We start from the raw sequence: 26272 nt of genomic DNA on the forward strand, positions 1-26272 counted from the left end.
GAAAGCAGCCCTTAGTCAGTGTGGCCGTTGACAGGTGTTTCTCTCAGGTGGACTCACCGGCCTCTGCAAACCTCTGGTGTGTTCCAGATTCCTGTCAGCTGTTATCTGGGTGCTTTGTTGATGACTGTCAGGTTATTGCTCCAATCCGACATCCTCAAACTGCAGTCTGCAGGCGTTCTGCTCATAGGCCATTCAACATGACAGGTGTTCTAGCTTTTGTCTGGCTTTGACTGCACTCAGGTGTGCAGGCGATATCTGAATCATGCAATATCTGGCTTTCCAAAATATTCCTATTTGCATATTGATGTGAATGTCTACAGGCCCATTGCCCAAATAGTGAATGCTAAGAGGAAGATGAAACAAGGAAGTTGGAAAGTGATAGTTACAAATCTCAAAGGGCACTACAAAAAAAGAACGCTGCCAGTACTCAGTATATCACGGGTTGAAATGACCCAAGGTTGTACCACTACTGCTCCGTGGCCAGGACTGAAGGACGCGCACTGTGCCACTGCATGCGCCAGGCCCTGCCCGCGCTGCACACGCCCGTGGAACTGGAAGTGAAAGCGGGCTTTATGTGGAAATACATCACATGGCATCTGCCAAGACCCCCTCAGGGGTCTCACAATTACTGTACACAAAACCCCCACAGTGTGCCAAGTCAACAACTCCAAAAGTGATGACTCCATCATCTGAGTGTTGTTCCTCTCTAAGCCGTGTTCTTTTCTAAACTTCACCTCCTGCATCACCAGGGGAGCTTATTCTGCTGCAGCCCACTGCCCTGAGTCCAGAGCTTAGTGAGGCAATATGGAGTTTTTCTGTAGATAGCTTCCTTTATTAAGTTTGTTGAGATGGTATGGCCATGAGTGATGTCAAAATATAAATACTCAAATTACAGCAGTTGCACATTCCTTTAAACTTGTGACATCTGTAGCATTGTGCTTGTGAAACTGCACATTTTAGAGTGGCCTTTTATTGTGACCAGTCCAAGGCACAGATGTGCAATAATAATTTTTTTTTCATCAGCATTTAGTATACTACACCTGTGAGGGGAGTGGGTTATTTTGGTCAGCCATGAAGTCCCCTTTCACCAGTACCAACTGAGCTGATGTTTGTATTTCCACAGCAAGTTTGTGTCCATAGTGCCCTGAAAGAAAGGTCTATGCCCACTATTCAGTGGTAGATGTTTATTTGAATACTGCTTGAAGAGTCAAGAAGGGAACATTACAGCTACAAGTAGAAGTTTGTTCCTTTACATAACATACCTTATACAATAAAAAAAATATGGTGCCCATGAAAAGAAATGAACATGTTTGCACTTACATTTACACACACACACACACACACACACACACACACACACACACACACGTGAGCCTAGAAGTCGGTGTTGTAAACAGTAAGGTCAGAGGAGAGTGTAACGTGCAGCTCCCAGGGGTACTGGTTGACTGGCCGCTTGACCTTTGACTTGTGAGTTTTGCTCTCCCACACCATGAGTGTCACATCCTCATCGTCCAGGATGCGCACCAGGTCCCCCTCAGGGTCACGGTAGTTCAGAGCGATGTCCTGGACCTGGAACACGTCCCTGTGGGAGACAGCACAAACACAAGGGCTGAGCGCCACAATTACAGTATTGGCTGCAGGTGAGCTGAAAGCTCTGCTCCTGATTCTCCATGTGAATTTGGCACAGCAGCACGGGGACTGGAGAGATCCCACAGCCCACCCACAGCCAAGGGACAATACACGCTCAACCACCATCCACCCACCACCACCAGCTCTCCGTCTACTACACCATGCAGTGTTGCATAAAGTGCTGTTTTAAGGCTGAGGACGACAGAACACCACAGTTTGTTGCTGCTGATGCTTTTCTGAGCTATAACTGAAATGCATCTTATAATGTTTGTACAGTATTGTTGTATTCAAAAGAAGAAATGAATTCATCTTTTACCTTCTTATTCCATAACTTAAAACTACAGTAACATCAGATCCAGCAATTTTATCCCAAACACCCAAGTCCAAACATTACAAATGTACATTTACACGATTACTGTAACACTGACAATAAACATTCAGAATGATGCATACTGTAAACCATATGTAGCAAATTTAAAACAACAAAAAAGACAGAGGTCTGATCCTGCAGACGTGACAATACCACAGAAATCTAAATGGATAAAAACATCAACATTTGGAGTCATAAACCATAACCAGAGATTCTACAATATAGCTGTGACGGAACTGTAAAATGATGACTTGGCAGAAACACAAGGCGTCTGTATATGTTCACTTTCTCCAGAATTTCCTGCGAAAACTGTTATTTTTATGGTGTCAACAAAAAAAACAAATCTGCAAGTAAGAAACACTTCCTCTCGGGGCACTTGTTTGCCCATTTTAAAAGAGCAAAACCCATTCCCCGCCTGACTCCCTGCTTGGACACCGTGCTGCATACTGAAGAGGGAGAATGGAGGCAAGGTGCTCTGGCACGGAATAAGAGGATGATGAGGAAAAGGGAGAGAATAATGGCTCCGATAAACCATACAAAAGACAAATGAACAGATTATGAGGTGCTGTTAAAAAAACAGAACTAACCCCCTTGGAAAGGACATGAACAGATGATGAAATAGGAAAAGAGCTCATGAGAAAAGCAGAGGGAGGAGGATGGGTGGGCAGAGCAGAGCTCCAGATAAGAGCAGCGGGGGAGCTGGAGGAGGCAACATGAAACAGAAATCATAGTAGCAGAGATACTGGGAGTGTAGTAATGTTGGTGGTCAAATTAGTAGCAGCTACAAATGATAAAGGTATGAGTTGTTGTAATAGCACTCATATCAGAAGAGTTTAACCACAGTGGTGGCAGTGGCAGTACTAAGAACAAGGAGCTGTTGAGTTGAGAGTATAAAATGTAGTCATTGAGGTAATAATCAGGACAGCACAGTGGTGACCATATTAACACTGGTGGTGCTAGTGACCATATCAACACTGGTGGTGTTAGTGACCATATTAACACTGGTGGTGGTGCTAGTGACCATATTAACACTGGTGGTGTTAGTGACCATATTTACACGTGTGGTGTTAGTGACCATATTAACACTGGTGGTGTTAGTGACCATATTAACACGTGTGGTGTTAGTGACCATATTAACACGTGTGGTGTCAGTGACCACATTAACACTGGTGGTGCTAGTGACCATATTAACACATGTGGTGTTAGTGACCATATTGACACGTGTGGTGTTAGTGACCATATGACCATATTAACACTGGTGGTGTTAGTGACCATATTAACACTGGTGGTGTTAGTGACCATATTTACACGTGTGGTGTTAGTGACCATATTAACACGTGTGGTGTTAGTGACCATATTAACACGTGTGGTGTTAGTGACCATATTAACCCGTGTGGTGTTAGTGACCAAATTAACACTGGCGGTGTTAGTGACCATATTAACACGTGTGGTGTTAGTGACCATATTAACACGTGTGGTGTTAGTGACCATATTAACACTGGCGGTGTTATTGACCATATTAACACGTGTGGTGTTAGTGACCATATTAACACGTGTGGTGTTAGTGACCATATTAGCATTAGGATTTACTGTAAAACTAAGCAGACCAACAGAGTACATCTCAGTCATTTCCTTCGAGGTTTTGTTTAAGAGAAATCATGTAGGCTAACATTCCAAGTTACAGAATAGAAACTAATGCGTTAGCTTATGGCTAATGTATATGCGAAATCCCATAGAGATGCTAACGGTAAGCATAATCGATATTAGAGCGAACTTCAGTCCATTTACAAAAGGGTTAGGCCTACATGAGAAGAATTTTTTGTTTACAACTGACTATTACAATACTCAAAGGGTAATGTTTTCTCTCCATATAATACCATGTAGGAAAAAACGTGACTTATCAATGCTACTTGAACAGAAGTAGCTGCACAAAATCCCAAGTAACCTCTCGCTGCACAAAATAAACATTAGGCGTGCGTGTGACATTGTGGACCCACTAGTGATCATGTGACACTTGCTCTGCTGCTTCTCTCACACAGGCTACACCTCCTGGATTAGTGAATGTGGGGTTTCAATGCGGGATTTCCAGTGTTTTTTCCCCATAAGTAATGTAAATACTCGATAATGTAAATTTGCACATTGTTAAAACAACAATCACGATATTATCGCAGACGATATATATCGCCCACCCCTACAAGTGAGTGTTTTTTCTGACCTCATCCGTGACAGCAGCTCCATGTAGGTGGGCTGTGTAGAGAGGTCCTCCTCCACACACAGGTCCCTGCAGGACAACAGGGGGAAGGTGTTTCACAATCCAAAAGTGTCTCTCTGGCACATATGAAATATTCAGCCTGAACTACTAAAAATACACAGCAGACCAACACTGTTTACCACACAACCAAGTGGTGGCATTGTGGAGCCAAATTAAAGCATTAGGGCTCTATTGCCTGTTGACGCCCCCTAAGCAATCCATTCAGGTTGTGTGATAAGATAATCACAAGCTTTATCAGTTCTCATAAAGGGCTATCAGCATTACTCACATTCATTACACGCTCACACAACAACACACACACACACACACACACACACACACACATACACACACACAAAGAGTTACACAGACTCACACACACATTGTGTGACTGCTCTTGGGATTGGAAAGAGAAATGCAAGGGGCATGAAGATCTCTAACAGCTGCATTTATATTGGTCAATTAAGCAAACGAGAAGAGCCATAAAATCAAAGTCATTTAGACTCTGTAAACACAAGCAGAGAGTGAGCAGTGTCACTGCATCTTGTAAAGCTGTCTGGCATGAATGTGCTGCTATTAGTGCACTCCTGAATCAGCTGCTTTTCAGGTAGCAACCGTAAGCACTGTCTGCCGCAGCCTGACACCTGTCCGTCTCTCTCTGGCCTGGCGTCTATTACCTGAGGCATACACACACCCACACACACACTGGAGCCTATATCCATTCTTCTCTGACATGGTGTTCATAATATGAGGCACACCCACACACACACACACCCACACACACACACTGGAGCCTATCCATTCTTCTCTGACATGGTGTTCATAATATGAGGCACACACACACACACCCACACACACACTGGAGCCTATCCATTCTTCTCTGATATGGTCTTTATAATATGAGGCACACACACGCACGCACGCACGCACGCACGCCGCACGCTTACACACATACACACACACACACACACACACACACACACACACACACACAGTGGGGCCAGTGTATCTGTGGGACCTGGTGTCGATGCCCTGGGGCTGGAGCAGGTAGCAGCGCAGGCAGCTGTAGGCGCTGACCCCGGGGGCCTTGGAGCCCACGTCTGCCCCCTCATCATCAGACTCGCTCCCCTGCAGCGGCTTGATGATCTTCACAAAGGATTCTGGGAAAATCCCTGTCCTGTCCCTCACTGTCCCCTGAAAGGGAGAGTTAGACAGACAGACAGACGACAGATAGAGAGACATATAGAAAGATAGATAAAGGAGAGAGAGAGAAATGATGAAGCCTTACATTACAGTAATTGCATGAAAGTGATGGTATCTCAGAGGGAGTGAGTCAGTGGCAGAGTGACAGATTGATCAAATGCAGGACGCTGCCACCTGCTGGTTGTCCTGAGACATGAAGATAAGCGTCCACATTTCAGCTTTGTCCAGGAACAGCTCAACTTTCCATGTACGTGAGTGGGGTGTAGACGCCTTCAGTAGTCATGAGCAGAGCTCAACTCCTCCTCATCCTCCTCTTCCTCCTCCTCCTCCTCACTCCTCTTCCTCCCACTCCGTCACGCTCCTGCTGTCCTCTCTCTCCCTCTGTCTTCTGCCTCTCCTCTCCTCTCCTCTCCTCTCCACTCCTCTCCTCTCCTCTCCTCTCCACTCCTCTCCTCTCCACTCCTCTCCTCTCCTCTCCACTCCTCTCCTCTCCACTCCTCTCCTCTCTTCTCCTCACCACTCCTCTCCTCTCTTCTCCTCTCCTCTCTTCTCTTCTCCTCTCTTCTCCTCTCCTTTCTTCTCCTCTCCACTCCTCTCCTCTCTTCTCCTCACCACTCCTCTCCTCTCTTCTCCTCTCCTCTCTTCTCTTCTCCTCTCTTCTCCTCTCCTTTCTTCTCCTCTCCACTCCTCTCCTCTCCTCTCTTCTTCTCTCCACTCTTCTCTCTTTTCCTCTCCTCTCTTCTCCTCTCCACTCCTCTGCTCCTCTCCTCTCTTCTCCTCTCCCTCTCCTCTCTTCTCTTCTCCTCTCCACTCCTCTCTTCTCCTCTCCTCTCCTCTCCTCTCTTCTTCTCTCCACTCCTCTCCTCTCCACTCCTCTGCTCCTCTCCTCTCCTCACTCAGTTTCACAGCCCAGTATCCTGGTTGTCTTGGGCTTTTATTGTGCACATTGTTCTATTTGTCTAACCCAACCTCCTCTCTTCTCAATCTCTTCTCAGAGCCCTCCCTCCCTCCCTCCCTCCCTCGACATCACCATCTCTCTTCCCTATCCCATTGCGGCATCCTCTTTCCCTCCCTCGCACGCCTGCCTCCTCTCCCTCCCTCCCTCCCTCCCTCCCTCCTCCCCTCCTTTACTCTCACTCCCTCTCTTTCTCTCTCTCCTTCAGCTCACCTCCAGCCAGTCGGCGTTGACTCTCCTGAGCAGGAAGATCACCTCACCGGCCTTAAGGCTCAACTCCAGCTTCCCGCTCCCGCTGAAGTCAAACATCGCCTGGACACACACACACACAGACACACACACACACAGACAGACACACACACACACACACGCGCCACAAGCACACACACGCGGCACACGTGGACAGAGAGGAAGAGGGACGTTTGAGTGAAGGAGACACAGAGGTAAGACATGACTCTTCAAATCAGCCTGACTGCTGTGAATGACCTGGGGAAAGACTGCATGAGGGGCAGAGGAGGAGGAGAAGAGAGAGAGAGAGAGAGAGAGAGAGAAAGAGCTGGAGAGCTGGAGTGAGTGGAGTTCTTTGGGAGAAAGACAGGAGAGAAGAGAAGAAAGAGAGAAAGTTGAAAAGTGCCGTTAGTCATGGAGAGTTTGACCAGCGCATGTGAGATGTGCAGAGAGGAGAGTTTTCTTGTGTTTATCAGATGATGGATCTCTCACAGGAGCACCTATGCAAGAGCACTCACACACAGTTAAAGGAAATCTGTGCATGTGTGTATGTCTGTGTGTGTGTGTGTGTGTGTGTGTGTGCGTGTGTGTGTGTGTGTGTGTGTGTGTGCGTGCGTTCGTGAGAGTGGTATGTGTGTGTGTATGTGTGTGTGAGAGAGCGAGAGAAAGAGCGAGGGAGTTGGGGGAGGGGTGGATAAAAGCAAAAGTGTTGCGTGTATTATACAAATGTGTAATGGTGTCTCAGCAGCAAATATCTATGCAAATATTTGTCTGTGTGTGTGTTTGCTGGTGTGTGTCTCATCAAAAGAGTAGCGCCACTACAAGGAGAAATCAAAAGGGCTAAAAGAGACCAAGAGGAGGAGGGAGAGGGAGGGACAGATGGAAAAGGGATGGAGAGAGCGAGTGAGAGAGAGACATGGAGAAAGAGAGAGAGTAGGAGAGAGAGAGACATGAAGAAAGAGAAAGAGTAGGAGAGAGAGAGAGGCATGGAGAAAGAGAGAGAGAGTAGTTCTGTATTTTATTTATATTTTTGTACATGTAATTGAGCTTTGGCAATAATGTTATTGAAACGTTCATGCCAATAAAGCTTTCTTGAATTGAATTGAACTGAATTGAGTAGGAGAGAGAGCGAATGAGAAAGAAAGACAGGGAGAAAGAGAGAGAGAGAGAGAGAGAGAGAGAGAGAGAGAGAGAGAGAGAGAGAGAGAGAGAGAGAGGTAAAGTGCTGGGGCTGATTGTGTAAAGGTCCATGCTGGAGGGGCTGAGGGGGCAGGCATGCATGCAGCCTCCCCACACACAGAGCCTCTCCCAGGCACGGACACGGACACGGCCAAACTTCTGAGCTCCTACAGATCCCTTGTGGCTGCTCAACAGAAAAACACACATCTAGAAACACAAAGGCAGAGAGGCAGGCTGAATAGAAAGAGAGCTGCTGAAGTAACTGAATGTGACAGCGACAGCAAGTCCCCTAGAAGAGTGTGTGTGCGAGTGTGTGAGTGTGTGTGCGAGTGTGTGAGTGTGTGTGCAAGTGTGAGTGCGCGTTTGTGTGAGTGTGTGTGTGAGTGTGTGTTTGCGTGTGAGTGTATGCGTGGAGAGGGGGTGCGTGTAGAACAGCATCGCATGACTCTTCAGCCACAGCCGTGCCTGTGAGCCATTCACTTTCTACATCAAGAGCCCCAAAACATCTCTCAGAGCAGAAGCCGCTCTCTCCGCTCCACTGAGTTTTGGAGTCGGTGAGGATGTGTGTGTGTGTGTGTGTGTGTGTGTGTGTGTGTGAAAGTTTAACAGGGCAAATGGCATCTTCATCCACACACATAGCAGCCCAAGACAGATCAGAGACAGAACCACTCCAGGCTCAGCTGCTAACGGCAAAGAGGAGTGTGTGAGAGAGTGCAGGTCTGGATTTGTGTGTGTGCGTGAGTGTGTGTGTGTGTGTGTGAAGGAGAGACACAAGAAAGAGAGAGAGAGAGAGAGAGAGAGAGACAGAGAGAGTGAAAGAGAGGTAGAAGGAGAGAACATTTCTCATGCATAAGGCACTAAGGCAGCTGTGCTAAACTGAGTGTACACCAAACCCATACTCTTTTGAGTGGGTGAGTGTACACCAAACCCATACTCTTTTGAGTGGGTGAGTGTGCACCCAAACCCATACTCTTTTGAGTGGGTGAGTGTACACCAAACCCATACTCTTTTGAGTGGGTGAGTGTGCACCCAAACCCATACTCTTTTGAGTGGGTGAGTGTACACCAAACCCATACTCTTTTGAGTGGGTGAGTGTGCACCCAAACCCATACTCTTTTGAGTGGGTGAGTGTACACCAAACCCATACTCTTTTGAGTGGGTGAGTGTGCACCCAAACCCATACTCTGTGTGTATGTGTGTGTGTGCGCGCGTGCACACGCACACATGTGTATGTGTCTACTAGGCCAAAGTTAATGAGATGAGCTCCAATACTGTATTCAGGAGGCCCGGACTAATGAGGCCTGGGACAGAGGGGAACTGACTGGATTACCAATCTACTGAGATTACACACAGACACAGAAACTCACTTACATATGCACATGCACGCACACGTACACGCACACACACACACACACACAAACATGTGGACACATACAAACGCACATGCACACGCAACCTGTCTTCCAAACATGTGTAGCTGTGCACATCCATGATGCTGTGAACCAGAGCTGAGCGCATATGCATCGATCTGTGGCACTGCTCTCCTGACACAATGTTTGGGTTGAAATGTGAGTGGGCATGAGGCCTGCATCACTACATGGAGAGGACAACACTATTAAAGTGTGAGCATATTTGAGCATAAGAGAGAGAGAGAGATAGAGAGAGAGAGAGAGAGAGAGAGAGAGAGAGAGAGAGAGAGAGAGAGAGAGTGCTTTTTGCACTGTGAACTTTGACGAGCTTTGTTTGTTCGTGTAGGAGTGTGTAGGTGCGACATTGTTGGCTGGAATCAGCTAATTATGTATTGGCAGATGTACTACAATATATGGCGAGTGGGTGCTGCTGCAGCACACCATAATGCGCGTGCGTGTGTGTGTGCGCGTGTGAGCGTGTGTGTGCGTGTGTGTGTGCATGTGCGTGTGTGTGTGTGTGTGTAACTTTCTAATGTCCGTGGGCAGCTTCTCCACAGCAGGAACTAGAGAGTGGTGTCGTGCTGCCGTGTGGTCTGGCCTGCTTGCCAAAAGACACCATCAGGGCTTTCACTCTCACAGCCCACAAGTGAAAGCCAGCAGTTTCAGATGTGCTGTTACACAATCACCTGTGTCAAAGGGCCTACAGTACAGCACAGCACAGCACAGCACAGCACAGCGCAGCACAGCACGCTCTCGCCTCTCCCACAGCACGCTGGAGCAGGGGGCCCAGTGCACTGCACTTCTGTGTGCCTGTGTGCCTACACTACACTTCTAGACTTCTACACTGTTCAGTTCAATTCAATTCAAGAAAGCTTTATTGGCATTAACGTTTCAATAACATTATTGCCAAAGCTCAGTTACATGTACACATACAGTAGATGCATAGACAGACAATTACATATATATTATACATGCAATACACATAAACATCTCTCTCTCACTCTCTCTCTCGTGCTCTCTCTCTCTCTCACGCTCTCTCTCTCAACATCACTTGGCATTCCTATCAGCTCCACGACTAACATCTAAAGGTTACAGGACACAAACGGGGAATAACAACCTTGTCCTCTTGTTTGCAATGCACTCAAGGCAAACACCAACCATCATTATACCTCGATTTCATTGCCCCCCCCCCCCCAACACCCGCACACACCCCCACCCCCACACACACTGACTCATGTGCACACACACACACACACACACTGGCGGGCTGGACGGAGTGCTGAAATCAGCACGGGCGCAGGGGGTGTCCCGGCGAGGTGAATGTGAAAATGTGCAGGCTGGCGATAAGCGCAGCACCCCCTACACACACCACACACACAGCAGCGGGAAACAGAGGTGGAGAAATGTGACAAGGCAATTTCCTCTCCCCCACCCGCTCCACGCGCTCACCAACCCCACCCCACCCTGCTCCGCTCCGCCGCCAATATATGTGCTAATCAGAGAGATGGCGCGTATAATGTGTCGCTGGGGGAGTGGTATGGATGACTTCACATGTGCGTACGTACACACACACACACACACACACACACACGCACACGCACACACACACATGCACACACGCACACACCTCATCACTCTGTGTGCGTGTGTGTTTGTAGTTAATGATCATGGCTGAGCCCAGGGACTAGTGGTGGTGTGGATAGAGGAAGCGCTTGCTGATGTTCCACTTGGGAGAGAGCGTTAAAGAGAGCGGGAGGAGCAGGTACGGACTAATGAGTTTCAGTCTGACAAACACACGTGTGATGGAGAGAACACAGGGAAAGAGAAAAAGGGGGGGAATGATACAGAGAGAGGGAGAGAGAGTTTAGGTATTCTGTCAGGGATACCAGTGCAAAGATACATACATACACTTATGCACATTTGTGCAAAACAGTCAAATGCACTCCCACATGCAATACTTAAAATGCATCACCTTTGCCTATAGATCAACATTAAAGTGCACCCACGAACACAATATACATGACACATACACACACACACATGCATGCGCTCACCCACCCCTGCACAACTACACCCCTTGTCCTAGAAAAATGGTAATATGCATGCACACACACACACACACGCCCCCACACACACACAATGTGTGAATTCCCATTATGTCCATAATGCATTATGTCCCAACTCCTTGCACCATGTTGCACCAACCAGGTCACAGGAACAGTGTGCTGCAGGTGCAAGGACAAACGTGGCTCCTCATCTCTCATGCTAAAATACACCCTGAACCCCCTGCAGCCACCAGGCCTACCTAATCCATTAGCTGCTCATTCTCCTGCTCACGTTTTTAAGGCCAGGTTATTTTAGTCGCAGAGCAGGCCAGGGACGAGCAGAGAGGCCGCGGCTAACTTTAGTCTTACTCTGGGGGGGTCAGCGCAGCGTCCCTCCCCGCACCCATCGCAATTTAGGGAGTCGCTGACCTCCCAGCTCAGATCATTAGCGTGTGCACGCTTGCTGAGCCAGTGGGGAGAGGCGCCAGAAAATGGATCTGATTGTTCATTAGCGCTGCGCTCTCTAAACGAGGAGCAAGCCGACCCAGTTTGCGTGGCGGGGCCTACGGGGATCGGTGCAGGTGAGGGCGTGTGGATATATCCAGAGATAAGTCACCTCTCCTGGGCCACGCCACCAACGGTCAATCCAGCCCAGCACTGCAGAGCTCCAGCCCTACTCCACTTACAGCTCCAGTGCAGCGCTGCAGCAGGGCTTATAACCCCATAACTATTCAGTATACTACAGACAGTAGTACAGCATTATAACTCTGCAGTATACTGTACTACATACAGTAGTACAGAATTACAACTCTACAGTATACTACATATAGTAGTACAGATGAACCACATTAGAACTATTCAGTATACTACATACAGTAGTGCAGATGAACAGCATTATAACTATACAGTATACTATATACAGTAGTGCAGATGAACAGCATTAGAACTATTCAGTATACTACATACAGTAGTGCAGATGAACAGCATTATAACTATACAGTATACTATATACAGTAGTGCAGATGAACAGCATTATAACTATACAGTATACTACATACAGTAGTGCAGATGAACAGCACTATAACTCTACAATATACTACATACAGTAGTACAGTAGTACAGCATTATAACTCTACAGTATACTACATACAGTAGTGCAGATGAACAGCATTATAACTCTGCAGTATACTACATACAGTAGTGCAGATGAACAGCATTATAACTATACAGTATACTATATACAGTAGTACAGATGAACAGCATTATAACCGTGTTATAACTATACAGTATACTAGATAGATAGATAGATAGATAGATAGATACTATATTGTTCCCCAAGGGGAAATTCAAGTACTATATAGAGTAGTGCAGATGGACAGCATTATAGCAGAGGTGCCAGAGCTGAGCCTCATATTAATTAGTGAGTCCAGAGAACTACAGTCTATCTTGTGCTCTTATGGAACTTACACGGGACATTAAAAGGGCTAATTATCAACGCAATAGTTCATCCTAATGGATGTTATAAAATGAAAGATAAAAGACTGGAGCTGAACTCATAATGTGGATTGAACTGAGATGGCAAGAAATAGTAATAATAGAGAGAGAGAGAGAGAGTGTGTGTGTGTGTGTGTGTGTGTGTGTGTGTGTGTGTGTGTGTGTGTGTTACAGAGCGAGAGAGAGTCCCACCTTCACACTTACATCCAGGAGCAACACTCCAACCTACTAACATTCTTAATATTCTCAATATTCTGCTCAAGATCACAGCAGACTCCAAAGACAAATGAACACGCCTCAGTCTAAATGGAAGCTGATCCATCTAAGTGTGCTCTAATCTGCCTGTAATAGCTTTCTTTTCCAGCTCTGTGAGCTCTGCCCGTAGAACAGGAGCATGGAGAGTGCAGGACAGACAGTAATCAAAACTCCGGCGCTCTCTGGCCAGTGGGCTGCTGATGTCCAGTAAGCACTAGAGAAGAACACTGAGCAGGAGCTGCTCCCCCAGACTGAGGCTGGCTTTGGAGTTTAATCCTGAACTAGAACTGTAAACCGAACATTCTAAAAAATGATATGTTGAGGCACGGGAGAAATCCCATAATATCACATGGCAATCCCAAAAGGACCTGCTCATTCTCTGAGTCGTCCATTTGTCATCTCTGTGTGCCTCTGTCACTCCATCTTTTTCACGTTCTTTATCTTTCACTCTCAATCCTTCCATTACTATCATATGCTATATCTCTCTTTCACACACACACACGCGCACACAACTACACACCTGCACGCACCCCCGCACACGCACGCACACACACACACACATACACACACTTGTCTTGCTGCACATGTTCATTGTAGATGCAGTGCAGCATGAACTGTCTTCTAAGTGATATGGCCATAGCTCTCCTGGACATGAAGACAAATCTCCACAACTCTGGGCTATTCATCTGTGTGTCTACCCATTGATCTTCACTTTGATTAAGTAAAATGGGCACTCCAAACTCCAATCACCCCCAGCCATCCTGCTAGGCTTTACGCACTGAACAGACAGGCTTAGTCAAGGAGAAAATGAACTCTCTCTCTCTCTCTCTCTCTCTCTGTATGTGTGTGAGATTTTAAAAGAGAGGGAGGAAAAGAGAAAGACAAGCAGAAAGAAGAGAGAGAGAGAATAAAGTTGGTGCTGGTGTGTTTCTATGCCTGTATGCATGTGGGAGTATGGCTGAGGGGAAAAAAACTGCCATAAGAGTTTCACTGAAGAGACACCAAGAAGGAGGGATTATTTCAAGCAGAAAGAGAGAAAGATGAAATGAGACAGAGCGAGTGAGAGAAAAAAGAGGTGCGAATCTAAAGTGGTGCAAGGTCAACAGGGACTATAAAACACCTCTCTACTGAAAGAGCCTGTGTCGTCCACACACACACACACGCATGCATGCGCGCAAACACACACACACGCACGCACGCGCACACACACACACACACACACACACACACACACACACACACACACACACGTCTGACTCATAGGCTGTGCTGAGTCATCATTGTGTAAAATATCTGATTTTACTGGTCTTATGCTCGCCCTCCCCTTCCATATAATTACAGCCTACAGCTTATATTACTGCAGGGACAAAGTCCACTTCAGATTCCATATTGATCATTTCATGCAACAAAAAAACATGACACAACCTATAGAATTACAGACAGGCTGTACAGATTAGCAATTATGTAGGCCAACTGCACCGCACCACTTCCACCAGTGTGCAGTCGCATGGCCTATAGTATACCTAGTATACCACATGAATTAAAATATTGTTGTAACATATGTTTGTCTGATGCAACATTTCTCCTGATGCATTGCTCTGAAGAGAAGTCCTCACAATCTTGCAACTATACAGTATCTTGCCCCTTCCAACGTTCATCTCTTTCTTTGAAACTGTCTCATTCTCTCTCTTTCTTTCTTTCTCTCTCTCTCTCTCTCTCTCTCTCTCTCTCTCTCTCTCACACACACACACACACACACACACACACACACACACACACACACACACACATACACACATCCCTCCAGGATGGATAAGGATGTGAATAGAATATAAATATTTGTTTTGTCTTGGGGTTTAGGTATATAGTGTAGGTTTTGCAGGGTGCAAACAGAAGTGTAAACAAAGGAAAATGTCATAAAGAGAGAGTATCTTGCACTTTAGCGCAATTGACTTTGCGCAAATCGCTTTGTGGGCGGATCTTGGGCGCTGTTTCTATTTTACCGGCGGGATTATGACTGTTGCGCCCGACGCAAATCTAAAATGGGGTGGTCTGTAGTAGCTACATTATTCATGGGTGTGGTTTGGGTGTAACGTGCAATAAACCAATCAGAGCGTCATCTCACATTCCCTTTAACAACAGGCACGCTTGTTCCATAGCGGATTGCTATTATGATGGCGGATTTGCCAGGCGCAGCCAGGAACGGTTCACAGCGCTATAGTCAGTTGGGAACAGTTTGCTATTGATTTTTCCTCTTGACAAAATGTAATACAGAAATGTCACTTTCCGATGTTTTGGGATCACTCTCACTGAATCACGAGGTTATGAATGCATGGTGATATTTTTGCAATGTAATCTATAGGGCTGTAACGGTACACCAACCTCACGATTCGGTTTGTATCACGATTTTTGACCCACGGTTCGATACGAATCTCGATTTTTCTTTTTCTTTTTTTTTGGGGGGGGGGGGGGGGGGGGGGCTAGACATTTTATTAAATAACATTTTAATATTTTAATAGCCTCCCTTAGAACACCAGAGGATTACAATATAATATATCTATTATTTTATATCCTGATATAAAAATATTTTTCTGAATGACTGATATTTATGACAGCACACTTTATGCAGATTAGCCTATAGCCTAGGCCTGCTATTTTGTATTACAACTCTACCTCTTTAATTCAGCTGTCTGGTTGAAGCCTGGAAATATTGTAAACAAAGTAGCATAGTTGGCTAGCTTAGCCTATCATAGTCTACTGATTGGACTGTTCAGTTTTCCCATGTGTGTTTAAGTTTCAATGTAATACTTGTTCTCCTTGGGACAGGCCCTTTTGGGAAACGTTGGTATTGAGATAATCAGTCAACTTCAATGCAAGAGTTTTAAACAAATATGTGCAGCATGCTAATGATGCTAAGCGGATTTAATAGTAATTTTGCTAGTCGTCTTCTATGCGTCCTTGCTTTCACGATTGTGAATGTTTTATTTAAGTCGCGCGTGTTCATTGAGAGAGAGAGCGGGGCAAGGAGAGGGGGTTTACTTCTATACTGTTTGGTAAAGTTGCACACATAGTCTACAATGAAAGCAAGGAGAGGTATGAAATTATTATTTATTTATTTGTTTGTTTTTGGACAACGTAGGCTACCTATAAGTAAAGCGGGAGATGTGGGTTGCTTTTGCGGCCGCGTAAGATGCAAAGCACTGCGTGTAACACTAGAAAGGTGTGTCGCGATTCTGCCTTTTCACACCGCGACACAGTATCGTTGATATGAATGTCGCGATTTCGGTTTCGAATCGTATATCGTTACAGCCCTAGTTATCTAACATTACCTCACTATAGACAATGCAGATGTGTCAGATAAGCTCTCCTCTCCCGTGCTGCTGCTGGGGCATTTGGGTTAAATGGCATCGGCATGCAGTTCAACATCACGTCTCATTAAGTCCACTAATACTGTCCTAATTTATGTCATCAACACATCCGTGATTCGTGGAAATGTGTACGCTAGATTTATACCTATTTTTTCACATCGGACACCACACTGATTTCCCTTGTGTAGCAATATTTGTCCTTGTAATTATGTATGGTTTGGAGAAATGGGAACTGCGACGTATAGATGAGAGGAGCAAAGTGCATTGCGCAACACAGACGCCCAAGCAATCGCTCCTGCAAGTGTAAGCTACGGATGTACCTTACCATCAGGCAACAGAAACAGTTTCCAAGTTGACCTAACTTTCCAACTCTGCACAGTATCCCATTAACTGCATGACAATAGGCTATTTACAATATTTTATGTAAAGTAGAGTTTGTAAACACGTTATCATCAACTTAATGCAGGCACAACTTTTGTTTGAGCAGGAGAGAGAATAACAATGAATGGACTCAGCAACTACAGAAATTGTAGCCAAGGCTACTTGCTGCTTTCTTGTACTCTCTATGGTTGCTGGTTAACAGCACATAGGCTAATACGCTTATTTAAGCGAATTCACAAACTCAAGACCAAGGCCATCATGGATATAAAACGTTTTTTGAAAACAACGAAAGGATGGAGGGAACATAGCAAAGCTTGGAGTTATTTCAGATGGGCTACAACAAGGTAGGCAAAATTGTGGTGCTTGTCAAAACCTTAGCACAGCTGGAATAATGCTTATAGGCTGATGTTAAAGCGCACACGATGTTTAAAGGCATACACAACGGTAAATTGGAACAAAACTAAAGGTAACTTTAGCCTTTATAGGGCTGTATAAAGTTGTCCAAATGAATAGGTCGTAATTAGACGTTGTTGTTGTAAAGATATTGCATGTAGATGTACTAGGCCTATATAGGCTACTACATTTTTAGTTGACCAATGCACGAACAAAACCGGGAAACGGACAAATATTATCAAGGCTTTGAATGTTTCCATCTGTGCACAGGGTGTCTGTAGATCGGTGTGCATAGCATTCATTTCTGCAGGCCTGTGGCCATGCATGCGCCCTTAAAATAGCATCTGAATTTGCGCCACTGACTTTAGACCAGGAGGTTCTGTGGCGGAATTGTTTTCTGAAACTACAAAATATCAACAGGGACATTTTGCGCCGGAACACGCCCCCTCTTTTCGCTGAAACGCCCCCGCAAAGCGCGATATGTCATATAAATGCATCGGTATTTAGGCATTCAACGGCGCATTTGAAGGAGGCTGCTTGCGAAACCTATGAAATAGTTATTCTTAAACCATGCTTTACTAAAACCTAGCATAGCCTTCACGCTTTTGCACTCGTCTATTATTTGAACTTATTTGGCAACTTCACCAAGGTGTCAGTCAACGAAGACAGTTATATGCAGTTACTTTCACTATTGACTGACAATGGGTTACCATCGAAAACATAGGCTGGAATTATATTACAACAATATAACTACAATAATATTGCTCAAATGACTGAATAAAACAACATTTATCCTGCAGAGGAGTTGCTTACATATCGTGAAAGTGCGTCTTCAGCTGTGCTCCATACGTGTCTCTCGCCTCTCCCCTAATCACTTTTAACCGTCATTACCAATTTGCAAATGATGGTGAATAACTACTCATCATGAGATGTACAGTATTTCGTAATATCTTTATTCTAATTATGTTTCCCATTGTAATCGTGCAATTTGTAATGCTTTGCATGGACGTGCCCTGGTGTGCGTTCATGAATGATAGAAGGATGGTGCGTGCACCTGCCAATATGACTGTTGACATGCGCTCTTAAAATAGCATAGCGATTTTTAGACAACGCGCCAGGCCCCTCCCTAGGTTGTTAATTGCCACACCCCTGGGCGCAATGTTTAAAAAATAAACGTGCAAAATACCGAATTAAACTTTGCGCGGGTGAAAAACGAGTTTTACACCATGCGCTGGTGTGCAAAATACAGCCTAAAAGCGCGAGTATACAAAGTCAATTGCGCTGGTGTGCAAGATAGAGCCCTGAGTGTTACAGACCAACAGAACGACACACACACTGACAGACCGACAGACAGACAGACAGACCGACAGAAAGACAGATAGATTGATAGATGGACAGACTGCAGGGAAAAGGTTGTCACTTCAGCTGGTTCAGTGACCAAATAAGTGTAGAAAAGGGGCTGACACACTCCTTCAATGTCCTATACGCTACTGGGAATGATTAATGAAGGAAAGAAAATAGAGAATGAGGTGGAGTGGGAGAAATGAAAGGATGAAGAACAGAGCAATGAGAAGTAAAAGAGTGGGGAGGCAAGGAAGACTAGTGAAAGATGGAGGGGAGGAGTGAAAAAGGAGAAGAGAGGAAAAGAGGGAGTGGGGAAAATGGTGGGAAAAAAGCAAGCAAAGGGGGTGATGAGAATGGAGGGAGTGAGACAGAGATGGATAAAGAAATTAAGAGAGGAAGTGGAGCGGAGAGGGCACCAGTGCTGGGACGATTGATGGAGCTGCAACACTGGAGGAATGAGAACACTGTTAAACCCCTGTGACCTTATCAAAGACAAACACATCCTGCATCTCAAGTGGACCTGCTCCCAGCCGGAGCCCAGTAACTAAGACTCAGTCACTTTCAATACGTCACATCTCATACCCAAAGCTTGGATGGCTTGGATAGCTTGTTCCCTCAAGAAATCCTGCAATTCTATCAATTTCCCAATTGAATTTTGTGTCTATAATTTAAAATGCAGATTCAAATACATGTAAGGAAGATAAAGTACTATTACAGCTACTGAATAACTAAATGATAACAGACTCTAGTGCTGCCACTAACGACTAATTTTCTAACGACTAATCTTTCGACTAATTTTTCGATTCTAAACGACTATTTTTTTTTTTACATCAAGTGTTTGTTATTTTGTTGTGTACGTTTTATTTTGAACTCAACTAAAGGGAAAACGTAAAATATATATCACCCTACTTTTGTTAGAAGCTGTATTACTGTAAGTAAACTGTTCAAAAACATTATGTATTAAAAAAAAACACCCATTTAAAATGCTACCTTCAGATCTACAGTAATGTCAGATCTTTGATAGACTTTATTTGTATGCCAGTGTTGCCATCGACATAGACAACTTATTTGACCTGAGGCCCGGTCATGGCATACTTTGGGGTCATAGGGCCCACCTACATGAACCCACCCCCCATCAAATTATCATTATATCACATCACAATTATTATTGTTATGCTATATTGTTATACATGCACTTCAAAGCAGCCAGTGTTTAAAGTGCTAACATTGTTCACAAAAGGTTTGAAAACATGCACATCAGAGGACTGCTTTACTAATGTAAAATATAATTAGAATAGTTCCATTGCCTTTGCATGGTTGCATGATAAATACTTCTCAAAACAACAGCAATTATATGGGTGTCATCGTTTTGGGATGTTTCATCATGCAAGCATCATATACTGGTAGGCAAATGGAAAGAATATTTACATATTTAATTATGCCACAAGCTTTTGGCCACGTTATTCAAATTTGACTATACAATACTCTAGATAGTGTATTATAGTCTTTGCTCTGTTTTTATGGAAGTTGCATAAATCCACATTGTTCTATTAAATGTAGTTTCATAATTAAATAGCTTTCCAATAGGTTGAGTTGGAGATTTGCTACCAACGTTATCAAGTGGTTTCAGTTTCTCTCGCACATTGAATGAACGCTCATACCACCATTTAATTGTATGCCTCTATGTTTGATGACACCAAATTAGCAAGTAATTCATACTGATTGCAGAAAAGTTTGTTTTCTTTTTCTGTCGGTCCGCGGTTCCTTGATCAATTGCGCAGCAAATTATCAGACGATGCCCCGGGAATAATTTCACTCCGCGGCTCCGGACCAGCAATGTCCACGTTACGGCCGGTGCTGGTCCGCGCGGCCCATAGTTTGAGAAACGCTGGACTTTGAAAGGCAACAGGAGATGAGGACTTTGCAAATGAGCCTAACATCAGCATGTTCAAAACAAGTAGGCTACAGGCACTTTGCGCGTCTTACCACATAGGTTACTTCACTTTATCAGTTGCTAAAAAAATATGCGTCGTGACTTATTGACCATGGGAAATGAGGCGCACCTTGATTGTTGACATCACGGGCGGCGGCATGTTCGGTTTAACGTTTTTTTGTATAAATGAATTACAGTAATGACACGCCGTTGCGTTGTCAACGTGAGATACTTCACTTCATTTATTTCAATTTCCACAATAGGCTACTATATTAGTAGAGTCTGGACTAGCGTAACCTACTAGCTTAGCTCCCCCCACTTAGCTCTGCCTAATAATTAATTGCGCTGAAAGCAGGCAGGCACGCAGCTTTGCTACTGGCGTTAACACTTGCGTGCATAGTGGGGTTTAAAACATGCCAAAGTCTTAGTAGCCTGTTTAACATCCAAAGACAGTCATTGTACTTTTCAAGAGTTAATAACATAGAGTTAATATAACATTACAGCCGTGTGAGACCAAAAATAAATAGGCGGTCAATAGTAAAACGACTCTTCGACTAAAAAAATTGCCGTCGACTAATTTTCATGGTCGATTAGGTCGACTAAGTCGACTAATCGCGGCAGCACTAACAGACTCCTCCGCATTTTAATGTCTAAGAATGTGACACCAGCACCATAGAGAGATATGGCTCTGGTCACCACCAGTTCACCACATGACTGGATGGATGACCTCCTGTAAGCCTAGATGATCTCCCACTCACATAATTTTCATCTCCTCCTCGTCCTCATGTAAAATAAAAAAACTGTGATCTTAAAAGGTCAAATGATACCCCAACTTCTGTTTTTTTCTCTTTCCCATGAGTAAACCTACATTCTCTCCTATGCCTAACCTACCACACAACTGCTACTAAAAGAACACGTCCCTTGACTATGTCTGGATGACACAATCCTGTAGTCTGTTAGCATCGTGTGACATTTGCCTTGCAGACTCATCTAGCGGTGGCCTTACCACACTAGTCTGTTCTCATGCATGTAGAATGTGTGTGTGTGAGCCCACATGGAGGCGGTTGCCGGGGCGATGGTAAACATACCTCAGCCCTGGGGGAGGAGAGCAGATCAGTTTTGGGCTTGATGGTTTTCCTGTAGAGTAAGAAAGAGGAAGGTTTGGCTTAGGACACTGGGTGACGTGTGATGTGTTAACTCCTGCATTATGACACCATCCATATAGAGGAAGCTCTTACACAACATGGACACATTACTGGAACAGGAGATTTTTTATTCACATCTGCCCACAGCTGTCCAGCTGTGCTATCACAATAACTGTGAGGGCAGTGCCATTTCACAGGTGGAGCCGTGGCTGTAAAGTTTCAGCATAAAAAGTTGTGTATAAGTGCATAAGTGTGTATTGTAGAAGAGTGTGTGGTGTGGTGTGAGGGGTTCCTAGAAGAGTGTGTGGTGTGGTGTGTGGAGTGAGGGGTTCCTACACGCGGCGTGTGGGGGGTCTGAGGCGACGCAGGGCCCGTGGGACCTGCTGGCTGTCAGAGTCCGTCTGGTAGAAGAACATTCTGATCAGATCATCCAGCAGAACCCACGTGGGCAAACCGAGTAATCTCTGAAACACAGCAGGAGATGGAGAGGCAGATTAGCATATTAATCAGTTCTTATTATCAAGTCATTAAACGTATCAATAGTAACACAATACTCTTTCTCAGGTCTTTGTTTTCGGTGACACTGCGTGAGAGGAAACAGTGAAGAGAAAAAGAGAAGTGATCAAGAAAGGGAACTGGGAGTCTGAAAGCATTCAGTTGAAACACAAACAAGAAATGTAAATGGACACCTCTATAAGATGAGAGTCTGAGGCAGAGAGTGCAAAATAAACGAGTCATGGAGCGAGAGAGATTGAGGGAGAGAGAGAGAAAGAGAGAGAGAGAGAACCATTTGGCCTTTTAAATGCCGTTTAACCTCCAGCATATGCGGTAAGACCTATTCAGACAGCTTCTCTTCAGGTGATAAAAGACCAGAGCGTCAAGTGCTAGCACTTCCCCCCACCTTCATGTAAGTGTTGAGCTCTGGGATTCTTTTCTCGGCTATCTCCTGCTTATTTCCCATGAATACCTTCCCTGCGAAGAAACAGGCAGACGTTAGGAGGAGTCGATTCCCAGGAGTCGTTTAATCAACAGCCTGGGGGATGTGGAGATGGAGATTCTAGTAAACAGAGTTATTAGTTGCCGTAATATGATTTTAATACTCAGTCTTCCATAAATAAAACACATTTACATGTAATGAAACAAACAAGTATTAAGTTGAACACTGAAATATGTTGGCAGCCATGTCTATTCTGATGCATATGCCTCCATAATGAGTTCCAATTAATCAATGGGATTTAAAATATACATAAAAGAAAAAAAATACTTATGAATTCTCATAGATTAAAATGAGCGCTGCCTCCAATTCAGAGAAGGCCATTTCCAACTGCCGTTAAAAGAAATGTAGTACCATGTTAATGACGTGCAATAATCTCTTTCCCTCAGTTGCTCTCACACATCCTCTTCGGATGTCTTTTGCTCATTATGAACTAATGGCTCTCAATCAAACTCTCGCAGTCTAAATAAAACCTAAGGTGCTTTTACAACGGAAACTTTCGTCTGATGTCTTTTTCTCATTAGATTCTGATTTAACAAACTGTATTGTTCGTTAATGGAACAACGTCCTCCATAACAAATGAACACATCAAAGGCGCATACATGTACAAACACACACACATTCACACACACACACACACACACACACACACACACACACACACACACTCTCTCTCTCTCTCTCACACACACACACACACACACACACACACACACACACACACACACACACACACACACACACACACACAGTCTGTATTCCATCTCCTCCAATGGGAGGGTGTAATGTTCTGATCCATTATAACAGGCCATAAAACCCAAATCAGCCATGCGCCACTGGCTGCGCTGGACACTCAAGAGAAGACTTTACTGCGTGAAAGACATAAAAGCCAGTGGAGTGAGTGGGGCCAGGAGCCCACTGACAACCCAATAAGATGCTGTGATCCGCTGCCAAGCGTTGGCCTGCTGCACTCTGCTGTTATGCCAGTAGAGTTGCTATGGCTGCCAGGGAGAGGCCACACCCTGGAGAGAAGCAGACAGGCAGTCAGAGAGAGAAAGACAGGGAGAGAGACAGGGAGAGAGAGAGAGAGAGAGAGAGGGAGAGAGAGAGGGAGAGAGAGACAGAGAGAGAGAGAGAACCATGGGAGGAGAAAGGATTGTATTGCTGATATGGAAGTGTAAACGGATTTCTTGAGTTTTGACTGTGATGTTGAGTATCTGCTGCAAGAACAAGCTTTCATTGTATTAGGCAAAGCATCCACAGTCCGACACACCTGCTCCAATCAGCAGATACTCTGCCAACTGCATTCCAGAAAAGACATCTGGTAAAGAAAGCTAGAAGAGTGAGAGACATTAAGGTGAGCATGAGTGAAAGAAAGAAAGAAAGAAAGAAAGAAAGAAAGAAAGAAAGAAAGAAAAGAACCCCACAGAGACACTAATTCATCCTAAAGTGCAAACACTAACAACTTGTCCAACTCCAAAGGAGTCCAAAGGTCTCCCCACTCTGTCCTTCATCCGTTTGAACTGTCTGGTCGTTACCTCATATCCTTAATACTGACCCACCATTTCCCATCACTCTCTGTCTGTCACCTGTCAAAAAGGCCTCTTGAGAAAGCTGAGCGGCAGCAGCGCCCTGTGCTCCACATCAGCATTCTCTTATCTGGACAGGCCAGGATTGATTACGGGAGATACAAGGGCAGCACAAGGCACAGTCAGTCTACAGGGACAGCTGCCAATACACAAACATAATTAGGTTCGCAACTGCTAAGCTAATTACTCATAGTGTACCCAGGGCTGTGCAGCATCTCTCCTCTTCTTCCTCCCCTTCCCCTCTGATTTTATTATCTCAAAGAGAATACTTATTCGTCCCAACCTTCTTCCTTTATCCGCCTCTTATCCGTGCGGTCCATGACCACCTCCAAGTGTCCCTTAGTGTCAGGACATGACTGTCTAGCACTGTCTAGCAAAGTGACCCTTGTCTAGAACATATTGTTCAATCTTGCTGAATATGAGCTGAACATAATCATTATGTTTATGGGTGCATGAAAGAATGAGTAATAACTAATCTAAAGAGCTTGGTGTAGTTGGATCCCTTAGCAGAGGGACAGCTGTTAAAGGGTGTAATGAGCATTGTGGATTGCTGGTGAAAAACAGAAAGACGCACCTGGCAGGGTGGGGAGAGTGCATGAGCCTGATTGAGCTCCGAGCTTGACCTCCATACTCTGATGTAGGGTGAAGAACTGGCGGTAGCGTCTGTAAATCAGGTACTTGCTACCTCCCTTAGTCTTCACCTCTATCACAAATTGCTAAGAAAATCAGATAAGAGAGAAAGAAAGAGAGTGAGTGAGAGAGAGAAAATGAACAAAAAGTTAGTGACCACTGAATATTGTTACTATGCTATTTACATGTTCCAATACATTTACTAATAAATGGCTCTTCTTAAAGTGCCTACCCCTAGATGTAACTGGGATTAGGAATTACTATAATAGTGGCATTAAATTAATAGAAAAGACACATTTTAACAGAACTTACATAGTAGACAATGAACCCCTTCTTCTCCACAATGTCTGCTATGGTAGCACTGATGGGTATGTTATCTGGAAGCTGATCAAAGTCACTGAAAAGGAGAAATGGATAAAAAGAAATAGTTATTCAAAAAAGCCCATAAATTAATTATTCAAACTCACACACCATAAAGGACCACACAACTGCATCACACCACAACCTCAACATCATCTATTATTTAAACTAAATACATGACAGGGTATTTTTTGAGATAACATTTAAAATCCAAACTGACTGCTCCTAGCCATCCTACAAGGGGGAAGGGCTCAGCTTCTCCAGAAACTAAGTTGTTTAGCCTACAGGTTAATAGATAAACTGGAGGATGGCTTTAGACAACTAAGAAGAACGCAAATGTTCACTGAACCAGCAGTTTAACATAACGCTTAACAAAAATACCGAGAGAGAAAGAACAGATATCCGCGCGGACACATTTGTCAAATAGTAGACTTCACATATTACCATCTGAAATGCACAACCGTATTAGTTGCATGTCTTTCAAGTTACCTACACAGTTCGGTCGGCTTTTTGTTCCGTGACTATGCAGTCAAGGCCTACAATGAAATAAAATGAATAGACACACAAGCACATCTTACCTTTCATCTCGTAGTTGCCGCGGAAGCGCCATGATGGCCGGAGGGTTTGGTTTCTACGCTGAGGTAGGTAGAAAATCAAGGCTGTGCGGAACAAGGTCCGTTTGGGTGGTAAACCAATGACACTGATGTCGCTCTTTCTCCAATTTGAAAGCAGGAAGCGAAATTTAAAATTACGAAGTGATGTGAGAGGAGGCTGTATTAAGTGCAATGTAAATTAGGCTACTTTATTTTTAATGTTGGGGTTCGCCTAATCAGTTGAGAACTCCTGAAATAGTTTTTTTCTAGCCTGTTTGTGGAGGCTTCTTCTACCAAACAGAAATATTTTAAATAGCCTACCTTTATGTATTAGTGTAGGCCTACAGTAAACTCATATTGATTAGAAATGTAGGCTAGGCCTATATCAGTTATGTTTTGCTCTAGAAGCTCGAAGCCCATGAATGTAATAGCCTATAATTTAATTAAAGTCACAAAGGCCTGCAAAAAGAGGTAAAAGGTACTTCTGAGACAATGTGGCAAAACATATGAGTCACAGAATGTAG

General features: G+C 44.5%; 1 protein-coding gene across 1 annotated transcript; it reads right to left on the minus strand.

The window, feature by feature from the left end:
• Positions 1 to 1169: 1169 nt before the first annotated feature.
• On the minus strand, positions 1170 to 25835 carry ncf4 (neutrophil cytosolic factor 4). Its single transcript, XM_076295158.1, has 10 exons — positions 25734 to 25835; positions 25108 to 25192; positions 24740 to 24881; positions 22484 to 22554; positions 21919 to 22046; positions 21526 to 21574; positions 6622 to 6720; positions 5269 to 5444; positions 4215 to 4280; positions 1170 to 1582 (listed from the first exon to the last, which is right to left on the minus strand). The coding sequence occupies exons 1-10, from the start codon at positions 25763 to 25765 to the stop codon at positions 1375 to 1377; spliced, it is 1056 nt and encodes a 351-aa protein (XP_076151273.1). The 5' UTR covers positions 25766 to 25835; the 3' UTR covers positions 1170 to 1374.
• Positions 25836 to 26272: the final 437 nt, after the last annotated feature.

Source organism: Alosa pseudoharengus, unplaced genomic scaffold, assembly GCF_046254945.1.
Source record: "Alosa pseudoharengus isolate Yale_2024_CS ecotype anadromous, Long Island Sound unplaced genomic scaffold, YU_APseudo_1.1 YU_APseudo_1.1_scf_1, whole genome shotgun sequence".
Classification (NCBI taxonomy): domain Eukaryota; kingdom Metazoa; phylum Chordata; class Actinopteri; order Clupeiformes; family Clupeidae; genus Alosa; species Alosa pseudoharengus.

Bases quoted from the DNA above. Each gene is read 5' to 3' on its own strand.
- ncf4 (XM_076295158.1), bottom strand. From the start codon at position 25,765: ATGGCGCTTCCGCGGCAACTACGAGATGAAAG. The intron at 25,193-25,733 runs GTAAGATGTGCT...TCTCCTTTTCAG, and splicing joins CGGCAACTACGAGATGAAAG to TGACTTTGATCAGCTTCCAG. The intron at 21,575-21,918 runs GTAGGAACCCCT...CTTACTCTACAG, and splicing joins AGACCCCCCACACGCCGCGT to GAAAACCATCAAGCCCAAAA.